At 41.7% G+C, this 15,131-nt stretch overlaps 1 protein-coding gene across 2 annotated transcripts in view; it reads right to left on the bottom strand.

The window, feature by feature from the left end:
* Window positions 1-324: 324 nt before the first annotated feature.
* The window catches only part of ABCC4 (ATP binding cassette subfamily C member 4 (PEL blood group)), a 229,762-nt gene continuing 214,955 nt past the window's right edge, over window positions 325-15,131 (bottom strand). For both annotated transcript variants that reach the window (XM_079778944.1, XM_079778943.1), the window contains 2 exons: window positions 10,456-10,590; window positions 325-1,400 (listed from right to left, as the gene is read on the bottom strand). In XM_079778944.1, coding sequence (XP_079635070.1) covers window positions 1,293-1,400; window positions 10,456-10,590 — 243 coding nt within the window. In that variant the 3' untranslated portion in view covers window positions 325-1,292. The remainder of the gene's footprint in view (window positions 1,401-10,455; window positions 10,591-15,131) is intronic.

The following is a 15,131-nucleotide window of genomic DNA, read 5'->3' as shown; positions in this document are numbered from 1 at the left end:
CACCAGGGGGCAGACGCTCAATGCACAGGCATGGAAACATGGAACAGACTGATGAATCTCAGAGGGAAGCGGGGAGGGGAGAGGGTGGGAAGAGATTAACCAAAGATCTTATATGCATACTAGAGGCCCGGTGCACGGATTCGTGCACCAAGGGGTCCCTCGGCCTGGCCTGCGGGGATCAGGCCAAATCCATGCAGCGGGCCTCCGACATCCCCCGAGGGGTCCCGGATTGCGAGAGGGCGCAGGCCAGGCCGAGGGACCCCACCGGTGCACGAATCCGTGCACCAGGCCTCTAGTAACTGTATAATTACAGTCAATGTTTGCAATGATTTTCATTTTTTCTTACCAACTTGGGAGAACCTATGCAAGCAATTTAGAAGGAATTTCCATAAAGGCTAACCCAAAAGGTTTCTAGTCAACCGAAGGTTAGTTGGCAGTCAACCAGAAACTTGAATAAGAGTACTACTACATATTCAGGAATTACCAGTAGCGGTTTGGCCTTCTTTGAATATACCACCACCACACTGACTAAAACTACAACGGTTACCATGTCAAAGGCATGCAAATTTAAAAGATGATCAATGATCCCACTGTGTTCTTCCTTATCAAATCACCTGTATGGGTGCCTGTTTTGAGAAAACATTCTTTTCTTTTTCTTTTAGAACATAATTACATATTGCCTTTCTATATTTTAACTATAGACTTTTTTTGGGGGGTGAGTGGGTGGGTGGGCGAGTGGACTCTCCCTACAATAATGCCACTTATACCGAAGTATATGTTTTGCTTTTCCTATTGGTTTTATCTGTACTATTTCAGCCAGAGACCTGCGGGGGTGGGGTGTGTGAGAACGGATCCTAGGTATGTTAATGACAAAATGGCAACTTCACACAATTTTCAAGTAAATAGAATCCCTGATATAACTGCAAAGTAATGTGTAGTTTGGGTGGTAGTAAAAAAAAAAAAAAAAATCTCTTAACAACTTTGTCTCATAATTCACAAAATGAGCTTTGGCTCTGAGTCTCTTAAGGCACAAGACCTGATAAACAGCTTTTATTGGTGGCCTGCACTTCTGATTTGGATAAGATAAAAAAAATACTATAACATAAATATAAATAAAAATAATAATTTTGTTAGAGTTTGAAATCATTGAGTGAAGTTGGAGGAAAAAATCCAAATAAACTAACATCTTGTATGTGTAAATATTCATTGCTAGTGTAAAAAAAAAAAAGTATAGTTCAAACAGTGCAAAACTATTGGAGAAATGCCTTCAGAATAGACTTGACATCGTAGAATCACAGTGCTGTCTCAAAAATAGTGAAGGCTGAGGGCTGTCCATTGGAAGCATTCACAACCATATGGCCATTCTGAGTAACATCTGGATAATTCCTTTTGAAGTACACCTGTAATTAAAAAAGAGGCATGAGAGAACATGGGGCACTGCATTTCTATGTCCACTTCTTCATGTGAAGCAAATCGTATCACTCACAGAGGCACAATTAAAAAAATACAGGGATGCTTTTATTCTATAAAGTAGCCCTATTAAAACCGCCGGTAGGGCTGGGCTTCAATGCCAAACAACCTATAGATCCACTTTAGTTCTGATCATTCTGATTCACAGATATGTTTTATCACTACATTAAATTGATAAGCAAAGTCATTTTACTGACTCAAAACCTGGAGATAAATTAAAAACAGGGTGACAAAGCGGCTGGGAAATCTAGCGTCTGCACGAGGGTTTCTCATTTTCACACATAAAATGAGCACAATGGATTTGGATGTTAATATCGGGTTGTAATCCCTGTATTTTATAAACTCTGATTGACAACTATTGAAACGCTGGCGTATGTGTATGAAATATCCCAGCGTTTAATTTGTGCGGCGAGGTAGTTATAGGGGCCATAGAAATGTGATCTGTGGATAGTGGGGCACGATAATGAAAAGAGAAGCAAAAGCTTTAACAATGACTCAACCAGGCAACTTCTCTCAAATGTAAGATGATACCAAATAATAGGACGGTTCTTTGCCAAGCCTTTGACTTCTTGAATTCTACCAATTTCTAGCTGAACTGCAGGAGAGATACAGGTTTTCTGATAAATGTATAATCAGAACATAAAGGAAAGGAAATGCTGTCGAGGCTCTCTGTTCCACAATCATCCGTTTTTAGCAGCTGTATCGTATCTCGGTGCCTTGACAGATGCGCATAACAAAATGAAATAATGTCAGGGCTTGTGAGCTCTTATCTCCAAATGTGTTTGGGTGAAAAAGAACTTCAAATGTAATTTCCCCCCCCCATAAGATGAATGTGAAAAGTTTTGTCTGAGTCTTTAAAACAGAAAATGTGCCATCTATCTTAGGCTGACACGTGTCCAGGTCTCTTAGTCATATGATCCTGGATCTATTTTATAAGACCTGGCTCCCCAAGATATTGGCGGGTGCTGTCAACAAAGTTATCATAGGAGACAATGGACTTCACATACAGAAATGAAAAGTGCTGAGAGAGCCACCTTTATATTAAAGTGTACTTTTTCTCTTGCTGCTTACATACTTGCTATCTCAAAAACAGGACTGCGTCTGAAATAACTATATATTTTCACTTAGGGGAAAAAGAATAAATCCTTCAATAATGCTTGGACCCCAATGGGTGAAATCTGAGGCTATTTTGATTATAATGTAAGTATTTAAAAATAAGGCCTCTTTTGGGAGCTAAATTTTTATCATCTCCCTCCTCCATTTTTTAAAGATAGCCATATTTTGTGTGATTATATTTTACTAGAGGCCCGATGCATGAAAACCGTGCACTTGGAGGACTCCCTCAGCCTGGCCTGTGCCCTCTCACAGTCCGGGAGCCCTCGGGGGATGTCCGACTGCCACTGAGGCAGGAGAGGCTCCCGCCACTGCCACTGTGCCGTGAGCCCAGCTTCTGGCTGAGCAGCGCTCCCCTTGTGGGAGCACACTGACCACCAGGGGGCAACTCCTGTGTTGAGCGTCTGCCCCTGGGGGTCAGTGCACATCATAGCGACTGGTTGTTCCGCCGTTTGGTCGATTTGCAGATTAGACTTTTATTATATAGGATGTACTCCAAAAAACCTATTTCTTGGTGAAATTAAGAACAGCTAAGAGAACAAATGGAAATTGATTTTGTTTTCTACTGCTTGATAGTCCTTCCCAAATAAGCCAGTTACTTTCCCCATAACCCTCTTAATGTAACTTTTTTTAATAAAGAATACGTTATTATTGCCCTGGCCAGGTAACTCAGTTGGTTAGAGTATCATCCCGATACACCGAGGTTACAGTTTGATCCCTGGTCAGGTCACATACAAGAATCAACCAATGAATGCATAAATAAGTGGAACAACAAATCAATGTTTCTCTATGTTATTATTAGCAACTTTTCACTAAAATGGTCTTAGCTTCATGGTCTGAAATACTTGAAATTGAATACTGAAAACATGCTTCCTGTGTATAAAATCCTTGATTTGACCTATCTTTTTCTCATCTGTTGCCAAGTTTCATCATACACTCTGCCTAACAGCAGAGGTGTGAGAAGGCATCTTTTTCACAGTGCGGGCTATGAAGGTAGGTGAGATGACCGAACACTTGTTAGCAGGGTGCTCGTGTATAGGCTAAGCCTCTGGAGAGGACAATCTCAGCTTTCTATTCTGGAACTCACTGCTGATCCTGGAAAAATCACTGAACCTCTATCCATACTGGCTGCCTCATCTGTGAAATGAGACAATGACTTACCTCACGGAACTAATTAATGGCTACAAACTGCAGGCTGAAAACACCCCGAGTTAAGTGTTGGGTGTGGTTATGATGCTGCTCAGAGAAGTGGCCCCTTAGTCCATGGACAGCAGCAGCATCACCCAGCTCGAATGAAAAAACAAAACATCTGGGAGGCCCTTTTGTGGATCTCTTGATGTTATCTTTACAGAACCCCAGAGTCACAGTGGAGACACCGTTAATGCAGTGAATGTGGTAACTGGGGAGGCAGAAAGGTAGTTCAAAGATTACAGAAACTGGAGTACTAACTGGTGACTTTGAACAGTTACTTAGGCTCTTCTGCCTTACTTTCGCCCTTTGTCAAAAAGGGGTAATGCCAACTCAGAACAGTGTGTGAAGATTAAAGACAGTGAGTGTTGGTTTCTTGCCACTCTTCCCCTCCTTCTCTTGGGATTAGTTTATTATAATTTCATTAATATAGGTTGAAACTATATTGAATAGTAAACTCTAAATTGTCAATAAAGTCACCATCATGGAATTAGGTCTTACTAAATGCAACAGCAATAAAGGCTCCCCTGCATGACCATGGCTGATGGCTGGTTTGGTTGGAGCATTGTCCCGTATACCAAAACGGTTGCGGGTTCGATCCCAGGTCGGGACACGTAAGGGAGACAACCCATTGCTGTTTCTCTCCCTTTTTCTCTCTCCCTTCTTCTCTCTCTCTAAGGTCAATAGACATGCCCTCGAGTGAGGATTAAAAAGGGAGAGGGGAGTTCCCTCGCATGGATAATGGAGAGCATTTGTTTTTACATTATACTCATAAGCCATTATTCATTATGCTGAGTTCTAGTTCAAGACTCTGTCAGTTCATTCTCCCTGAACTGTATGGCCCAAGTTCAAAGCCAGTAACTCTCAACTAATCTTTAAGGCAGGTCTAACTTTGGTGTACATATTGGCATGCGTGTTGTCAAAGTCTAAGAGAGTTAGAGAGGACGTCTGCTTTTAAGATAATGGAAATGGATTTTCTTTCCCCTTTTCTTCTCAGACATCACCCTAAATGTCAAGGATATTATGAAATTAAAGAAAAAGCCCATCTTTGATGAAATGAGGAGTCCCCTGAAATCCCAAATGGGAAAATACTCAGAAGAGCTGCCATATGCAACCGAATCTGATGGGGCTGTGACAAGACAGAGAGAGGGTCCCTATGGGAACAGATCTCAGCAATCATGGAAGAGCACAGTTCTACAACCCACTGGCAAACTCTAAGATGTGTCGACAAGCAACCATATAGAAGCACCATCCAAGGAGAAGTGACGTTCTGAAATGCAAGTAGGGCCTGGCCAGCATGGCTCGGTGGTTGAGCATCAACCTGTGAACCAGGAGGTTACTGTTTGATGTCTGGTCAGGGCATGTGCCTGGGTTGCAGGCTCGATCCCCAGTAGGGGGCATGCAGGAGACAGCCGATCAATGATTCTCTCTCATCATTGATATTTCTCTCTCTCTCTCCCTTCCTTTCTCTAAAATCAATAAAAATATATTAAAAATAAATAAATAAGTAAATAAAACATAAGTAGCATTGTAACTGCCCATCTCTGCAGCTAGAGAGGAGTGCAGGCTAAATGAATATACATTCTCAATTTTTCTCTTGCGTAAGTGCATACACACACATTCTTTTTCTGAATCACAAGGAGCTTCCATGTTAAGCAGAGAGAATTCTCTTTAGCCTGAAATAATGACATAGCCATAAATATATATATGGTCTAGGAAAAATTCATTTAATTCAAAGGTCAGTAGCAGGACCTTTTTTTAAAATTAATTCTCACCTAAGGATATGTTCACTGATTTTTATAAAGAGAGAAAAACATCAATGTGAGAGAGAAACATCGACTGGTTGCCTCCGTAAGCGCCCTAACCAGGAATTGAACCTGCAACCTAGGTATGTGCCCTGACCAGGAATCGAACCCCGCAACGATTTTAGTGTAGAGGACGACACTACAACCAACTGAGCTATCTCTCTTCCCTGGCCAGGGCAGGACCTTTTATAATAATAACAAAAAAGACATAACAGCATCTGTAAAATATCAGAGATTTAAGTATTTTTTAAAGAGTTGAAGGTAAACAAAAGGAAAACTATTTTAACAACTAAAATTTGGTGAAAAACTGAGAGAGGGAAGATATGTTTATCAGGGGAGTCAAATCATAAAAAAGAACTAAAGTATTCCTAAAAGAAATGAAAAGAACATACATACTACAATGAGAAAAAATTTTTTTCAGGCTACAAATTAAAAAGCTAAAAACAAAACCCAGAACACTAAAAACTCAAAGTATAACATGACAGAACTAAGATAGGACAGAACTATAATCTCAATAATGTAAATGGGCTAAACTCATCTTTTTAAAAAAGGGCTAAGATTAAATCTCACAGCTAAGCCTAACTACATGCCAGTTACAGAAGATACACCTAATTTGATATTAAAAGACAATCAAAGACATACCTGGCAAATGAAAAACAGTGAAAACAGGGGACTCAATTTTAGTTTTAAACCAGCATGGATTCAGGGCCAAGAACATTAAATGAATAAAAGAAAAACACTTAAAATAAATTAGAAATAGAATTCATAGTGAAAATACAAGACATGAAGATCTGTAGACTAAACACCATAGCACCAAAATTACCAAAACAGAAATGACAGGAACTATACTGGAACTTGTTACAATTCACCTAAGTCCAAGTGACATCAAATGGACCTAAATAAATAAGGATAAAGAATTCCTAAATAATGTGATTAATGAAGTAGATCTAATTAAAAGTTATTAAACTCTCTACCCTAAATAGGCAATAGTTCATCTTTTTAAATGCCCAAAGACTATTTTTAAAAATTGCTTTTATACTAGAACACAAAAAGCATTAATTCTGAAAAGAAACCATACAGATAACATTTTTCATCACAAGACAATGAAAATCAACACTGATGAGTAAAATAGGAAACAAACATAAAACCCCAATCACCAGAAAATTTTAAAGACCTCCTTCTCAAGTAATTCTTGGACCAAAGAGGAAATCAAAACCAAATTGCAGAATCTCTATCTGAAAATTTAACTATGACAAAGCACTACACAGAACCTATACGATATAGCTAGAACAATATTCAAAGAACAGTTCACAACCTTAAAAGAATTAAAACAAATGCATTCAAAAAGTAAACAATAAAGTAAACCAAAGGAGGAAGAAACTAAAAAAGATAAAAGCAGAACTGATAAACTGTAAATTAAAATACAAAAACAAGTAAACCCGAGAGCTCCTTCTTTAGGGGGAAAAACAAAACTCAAACAGCTAATTAGAAGGAAAAATGGGGAATAGAGAAGGAGAAAGCATAAATACTATGCAGCCATAGAAAAGAATGCGATAACTCTATGCATTGGTATAATCTGATATATCTATAATAATAAAAGCGTAATATGCAAATCGACCAAACACCCGAATAGCAGAACGACCATCCGGATGACCATACTATGACACCCACTGGCGCCAGGCCAGCCAAGGCGGGTGCCATGCAATTGGTTGGGGGCCCGGCCATTACCCCATGATCGCCCTGCAGAGGGAGGCCCAGGCCACCGGCTGGGCTGAGGACCCCCCCCCCCCCCTTCCACCTCCAGTGCACAAATTTCATGCACCGGCCCTCTAGAAATAATATATCAACAGAAAAGTCAATGGTGCCTGGGCTCCATCCTGGGCGAGGAGCTGTGATGACAGGAGTGTATAGTGACTTACTTTTGCTTTATAAATTTTAAAAACGAATTAAAAAGTAAAGATTTTGTAGCATTAAATGCATTGATTGTTTAAAAACTATTACAAATAAGTTTTAACTTTTTAGAGTCTCTAAAGCTACTCAGAAGAACTTTGGATGCTTCTTTTGTTATTACGTAGAGGAAAGGATTCAACCCACAGAATTAAAAAAAACAACAACAAAAAAAAACCGACCTATCTTCTATCATTGATGGGTAGAATTGTTTTATATTTGTGAAATGCTTTATATTCTTCAAAACTCTCATCTCATCCTTGTAATAACAGTGTGAAGCAGCTGGGCAGCTGAGGATTATAGGTGAGACAGGTGAGGGCAGGTCTGCACTACAGGTAAGAACTCTGAGGCTCAGAGGCATTGGAGGACATATAAGCCCATTTGGCTACCAAGTGCCTCTTAGGCTCCTAGAACCTAGGGCAGTGATGGGCAACCTTTTGAGCTTGGTGTGTCAAACTTCGCCAAAAAACTGAGCATAACTCGGGTAGTGTGTCACTTTGAGGAAAAACCATTATTTCGCAAATGTTTCATCCTCAGGAGCAGCAAATGTTTCATCCTCGGCATGCGGCCGCCTCAGCGGCCGCGTGTCATCAGAAATGGCTACGCGTGTCAGTGCTGACACGCGTGTCATAGGTTCACCATCACTGACCTAGGGCATTAAGATTTTGTAACTTCTGGGTTGTATCTGGTGATGTCAGGAAGAGATAAAATAACACCTCTGTCACACACTAGGAACCAAGGAACTTTGAAAACCTCCGTGTTGGTCTGCTTCATCATGGAAGAGAATGAGTGGCAGGCATTTATCCTTTGGAATGAGCTGAACTGTGTCCTCTCAAAATTTACACGTGGAAGTCCTAACCCTCCAATACTTCGTAACTATATTGGGTCAATTAATGAAGTCAGATTGGTGGGCCCTAATCTAACCTGACTGGTGTCCTTACAAGAGGAGGAGACTGGGACACAGACACACACAAGGGAAAACCATGTAAAGATACAGAAAGAGATGACCACTTACAAGCCACAGAGCGAGGCCTTAGGAGAAACTAATCTTGTGCCACCTTGAGCTCAGAATTCCAGCCTCCAGAGCCGTGAGGAAATAAATTTTGTTGTTTAATCACCTATTCTGTGGTACTTCGCTATGGTAGCCCTAGCAAATTAAGGCACCCTTTAATTCTGTCTCTAAGAAGTACTTCCATACAATTTCACGATCATCTAAAAGGGTCCACTGGAGAGTGATTCAGCTTGCCCACGCCAATATTTTCCAGAAAAGCAACTATGTGGTCAAGAAAATATGACTTGGAAGGGAACTTTTCCCAGATGTTGAGTTCTCTTTTCAAATGAATGAATTCTGATCTGTTAGAGCGAAAAGCATGCTGATTTAGCTAATCCTCCTGGTATTACAGTTTTGAATGATGCATTGATATTTGATGCTGCCACATTTAAATAGTTGACAGTCTATCAGTTTGTTCTCCCAAGAGGATCAAATGTATACAGAAATAATGTCAAGAAGATCTCCAACTGGAATGAGAATCAAGATATGTATTTCCTGCCTGGCTGGTGTGGCTCAGTGGCTGAACCAGGAGATCACGGTCTAATTCCCAGTCAGGGCTCATGCCTGGGTTGCAGGCTTGATCTCCAGTGTGGGGTGTACAGGAGGCAGCAGATCAGTGATTCTCTCTCACATTGATGTTTCTCTCTCTCTCCCTCTCCCTTTCTCACTGATATCAATAAAAATGTATTTTTTTAAAAACCAACATTTACTGAAGGAACAGATTATATCCCCACTTTTGTTCTAAGGAATCTTAGTTTCCTCATCTGTAAAATGAGTGTTGAACTACATTATATTATCTATGATCTTTCCTCATCACTTAACACTTTTTTAAATGGAGACTTCTACACTTAGGTGGGGACATAGCTCTTTGATGTAAAATGCCCGACCTCAAAGAACAAAAAGCGTTTGTGAGATTCCTGGCTGTTTTTGTGACTAGATTATACAGGGAATCCCAAAGGATCCATCAGAGTTAGGATCAGGATTAGGGTTGGCGAAGCTTTGACCAGAGACAACGTAGTAAATGACAGCACTGCGTGAATTCCAGGCATAAAAAGGACTAGTATTCCAAGTGGAGCTTGCCTATGTTCACATACAACATAAGAACTGGGGAAAAGTTCAGAACACAGACTTTGCCATCCCTAGATCGAGGGCTGCACTCCAACTCTGCCAATGGTTCAGTTAGCTATGAGACCCCGCGCAATTTCCTTTCCCTCTGCAGGTCTCCGCCTCCTGCATAGGCACAACGATGAACACAACCTGCACCACAGCGCATGGCACACAAGTTTCAGAGCCTCATCCTCCTCACTCATCGCCATCACCGCTCAACACAGAAACTGAGTATCTCTGCTCTTCGCAAATTTTTTGGTTTACATGTCAACGATCAGGAGTATGCCTACCATTTCCCTGGTAGATCTTTCTAGACCCAATGATCAATATCCTGCATTTCCCCCCCCCCCTCAAACGCTTCAATTTCTGGGATGTACCTTGACAAAGCATTGGCATCTCAAATGTGCTGAGCACCAACTAGAATGAAATGCAAGGGAGCTGTAAAATATGAGAATCGGAACCCATAGAGTCTAGATGTGTAAAAAGCCCAATCTGAAATCTCTCTCCTCAGGCACACATGCCCGCACAGGTGAGCATGCACACTTCCCGTACCCCCCCCTCCCTACCCCCCCACCTCCACCACGTCTGCCACGGTGCTTAGCAGACCTGACTTCAACCTGGGACGTGTTGTTAAGACCCAGCCATGAAGCTTTGTCTCTGGAGGCTTATAATTGACAAGGGCACAGAGTGCTTGTTAGAACCGCTTGGTGCCAGATCGTGAGGGGTGAACTGCTGAGACGGACTCTTAATTACCACGCCGCATGGCGCGCTCACCTGTTTTGCTGTTTCGGTGAGGGCAGCAGCTTCTGCCTTGCCTAGCTGTTGCACCATCTTGTAAAATAGACTCTCTTTATTTTGCAGCAAAACATAGGGCTCATCATATTCTTTCAGTCTTCCTGAATCCAAAACCTGTTAATCAGCAGAAAGAAACCCATTAGCACACAATGTTTTGCAGCAGCATATTATAGCTCAGACAATGTTTCGGAAAGAGGCAGGAGAGGGAGAATAGAGAGCATCTATTTGGGTGGTAGGCCTGGCGGGTGTTTAAATGGTTTGATTACCCTGTTTTACTAGGCAGACAAAGGCCTCAACCCGACCTTTTATTAGTATAATGTTATAGGAAAGGAAGAAAAGGAGAGTTTTAGGCTATGATTAAGGGCACTCAGCAGTCCCCTGGCATTTTATATTCTGCCAAGGGCATTTTGGGTTGTTTCCATTTAGTTAGTGCTTTTAGCTCTCAGACTCTGAGCTTGGAGGGCTATTTATACACATATTCAGAGCAGGGAAGTTTCTTGATTTAAGAAAATAAAAAAATTGGGTGATGACCTGACAGCAAATTAATTGCTGAGCTGGTTTGACAGAATCTGAGCAATATTTGGAAAAGAAGTAAACACTTCTGGGGTTCCCTGGAACATGCCACCTGGTAGGAGGGGACAGCGCCCCTGCACGGAGATTCAGGCGCATCTTGAGGTTGGCTTTGGATGCAATTTATTATTCGGAGAGGGAAAGGCTGGCTGAATGAGCTGCCACCTAAGCAGCTTTAGCATAATTGCTCTGCACAGAAGAAATCTCCAGAAATCCAATTTTCTCTTTGGATAAGACTAAAGAAGCAATTAAGAAATCGAGCTCCAAATTCCAATGATCAGGGCCCACACAGCGCACGGGGGCAGCCCTGTCTGAGCTGCCGAGGATCTGAATATCTGTGTTCACAATAATCTTTCCTTGCTTCTTTCTCTCTCTTTCTCCAGCGGCTTGCCTTCCAGCCATTTTATCGCTCATTAATATGTCCACTGGAAACTGAAAGGGAGAGGAAGGGGCTCTTTACTCCGCATTTTGACTTATTAGTGGCTTTGGTTAATGGCTTCAGACGGGGGGGGGGGGGGGGGGGGGGGGGAAGAGTCTGAAACAATTGGCCCAAGTGAGGTACCAAGGCAAACAGCTCTGATGGTAAGAGGCACTTAGTTGTTCACTTAGGCCATATTTAGAGTAAATTTATCTTAAGAGAATATGCTGACAATGTAAGCAGGACACAGGTTGCTTTTCCACATTGAGGTATTACAGTTAATGGGAGCCGTTTATTAGGTCTCTTATAAAGGGCATTCTCCCGTTCATCTTTTGTTTACTACTGTGAACCATTGCTAAGGGCAGCTTTCTCAAAAGAGTTCAAGAATAATTGAATCTGTCACATCCACATAATAATTAAAATGTCCTATAATTTGGCATGACAATTTAGATGCCCTGAATCTATAATTTACTTAAGCATAGCATTATAGAGTGTAACCACTCCTCCTGATGAAGAAAAACACACACGCAATTCTAAAATACATGTCTCTCTCAAGCTAAAGGCTAAGTAAATAAGTGAATCAAATTACTTTATATGTAATGAGAAACTTGATATTCTGCAAAAGCAACAAGTAAGCTTTTAAAAATCACCATTTCAGAGATGGTGGAGAGAATGAGTTCTCTGGCTATAAAGATTCACATCATTTTTAATGGAGGTAACTACTAGTATCTTGTCCTTGTCCAACTTCCTATCTATCCAAATTTGACTGAATAGCAAATCTTTCCATTTTCTTGCAGATTGTCTGAAAACACAGGAATGACACTGAGATGAGGAGTTTTCAGAATTGACCAATATCTAAAAAGGCAGAGCCAGAAAAAATTAATGTTCTCAAAAAGCAACAGGATTAATAATATAAATGACAAGAAGATCATTTAGGTCTAAATATTTTGAGGCTAATAAGCATTAGCAATTAATGGCCATGCATTATATTTCATAAGGGGAGTTTTCTTTTTTTTTGGTGGGGGAGTGACAGAACTGTAGTAATTTGTTATAAGTTTGATAATTTATTAAGGTTAAATTTTATTTTGTAAGAAATACTTTAAAGATGTAAAATAAATATACCTCTTTAATACTCTTTTGATATGCATTTAAAAATACAGTATCTTAGCATGCACTATATTAGTATAGACTCAAATGGATGAATTCACAAAATCTGAGAGATGAGATGCCCTGGCATATATGCGATGTAACAAAGAGTATAGCTACCTTAAGATCAATAAAATCACCCCATAATGAAAACAGCAGCCTTGTGAATTTGAGAGGGAAAATAAAAATAGGTATGGGTTGAGCATTCACTGTGCCACCTGCTCTAGTCACCACTGTTAATTCTCAAAATAGAGTAGACAAACACAACGCAAAATGTCCTTCCTCCTTCCCTTCCTTCTATCCATCCATCCTCCTAGTCAGCATTAAATGAACACCTAATACCACAGCACTGTTTTAGGAACAGGAGATTAAAAAATGAGCTAGACACGGTTTGCAGCCAGAGATGAAGGCTGAAGTACAGTTCAGTTACAGAACTTGGCTGAGGCTGCCGAATCAGTAGATGGCAGAGCTGGGATTTGAACCCAGGTCTGAACCTGCACTCTTTCCTCTCCATGTGAGTACCCAGGGAAAGACACTGTTTATTATTAAAAGCAAAATATTTATTTATTTTTATCAGAAGTAAAATAAGGGAGATGAGAATTTTAACATTCAATTTTCTAAGATCCCTTTCCACATGGATACAATCTTATTTTAACTTTGTATAACTTAAAAAAGTATGCTGATAAACATAAACATTTCCCCTGTCCACTTTCCGCTGCAATCTATATATATATAAAAGCCTAAGCGACTGTCGCAACCGAAACAACTTAGCGTATGACAGAACAGGCTGCATGGGGTGACCAGGCCAGCGGGGGGGTGGGGGGGGTTGTGAGGGACGACCACATGACTGAGCAGCAGGCTGCATGGGCAACCAGGCCAGCAGGGGGGGGGCAGTGAGGGACGACCACACAACTGAGCAGCAGGTTGTGTGGGGTGACCAGGCCAGCAGGGGGGTTAGTGAGGGACGACCAAACGACTGAGCAGCAGGCTGCATGGGGCAACCAGGCTGGCAGGGGGGGCAGTTGGGGACGACCAGGCTGGTGGCGGGGGCAGTTAGGGACAACCAGGCCGGCGGGGGGGGGGGGGGGGCAGTGAGGGGCGATCAGGACAGCAGGCAGAGGTGGTTAGGGGTGGGTGATCAGGCTGGCAGGGGGGACAGTTAGGGGCAATCAGGCAGGCAGGCAGGTGAGCGGTTAGGAGCCAGTGGTCCAGGATTGTGAGAGGGATGTCCCGGATTGGAGAGGGTGCAGTCTGGGCTGAGGGGACCCTCCCACCTCCCATGCATGAATTTTGTTCACCGGGCCTCTAGTTTTATTATAATCAGGGCTCAAATTATTTACTGTGTGCTGGTATATACTCACAGAAAAAGAAAACTGATTTTATTAAACTATCAGTATTGATAAAGAGCAAGTAACAGGTAACCAAAACACATTTAAGAAAAATTTAAGTAAACTTTCATTAGTTCTTGAGTTTATTCAGCAAACATCCATTGCATGCTTAACTGCGTGCATGTTATCATGCTGATTACTGCAGAAGGGGCGGAGCTATGTAAGTCGCAGCCCCTGCCTTTAGGGAGCCTACACTGAAAGAAGAGAGAAAAAGTCTCAAGTGTCTATGATGGCAGAAAAAAAGCACAGAAAAGAATAAGGTAGCCCTAGCCAGTGTGGCTCAGTGGATAGAGCATCAGCCTGCAGACTGAAGGGTTCCAGATTTGATTCCATGCCCAGGCAGTGGGCTCGATTCCCTGTAGGGGGCATGCAGGATTTTCTCTCATCTTTGATGTTTCTATCTCTCTCTCCCTCTTCCTGCCGCTCTGAAATCAATAAAAATACATTTTTTTTTAATTTTTTTTTTTTTAAAGAAGAAAGTTAGCAGCAGAAGAGATGACTTCTAGCCGTAGGTTCTGATGACAAACTTCAAGAAGAGCAGTGAACTGGGCCTTGAAGAATGAATGGATAGACTTGAACATAAAAGAAATGGAGATGAATGGATATAATCATTCCTGATACAGGGAACAACGTGGACCAAGAGGGCTGGAGGTAAGCATGTCAACTCCAGGCCCTGGCATTGTACATGACAAGTAACAGGCGCCCAATACAAGCTGGCTGAAAGTTATATACAAAGGAACCAAATCCAAGGCATGACTGGGTGACTGCCCAGTGGTGCAGTTTGGCAAAAATACAGGGCGAGATCAAGGTGGGAAGAGTGGAGCTGTCTAACACAGAGGATACAGGGATTATGGGATTAGGGACACAGCTTTGGAGGATCACATGCCTCAGGTTGATGGCTATGGGCGAGAGGGAAAGGAAACGTGAAGGACAGACCAGGATTGAGGATGAAGGCTTGAAACTCATTTATATCAAATCTTGGAAAAGAGAGAGAGGAGGGAAGGCTGTGCTGTGCAGACTAACCCCAGGTGCTACGGGAGCTGCTTTGGGATACAGGCTGAAACAAGGCCAGGAATAGCCTTTACCCCCCCAGCCTTTACATGTACTGGTCTAATCGAGTCTAGACCTTTTAG

Source organism: Cnephaeus nilssonii (assembly GCF_951640355.1).
Source record: "Cnephaeus nilssonii genome assembly, chromosome: 8".
Lineage (NCBI taxonomy): Eukaryota > Metazoa > Chordata > Mammalia > Chiroptera > Vespertilionidae > Cnephaeus > Cnephaeus nilssonii.
Note: the sequence above shows the minus strand (reverse complement) of the source record. Positions and strands in the feature narration are given on the sequence as shown.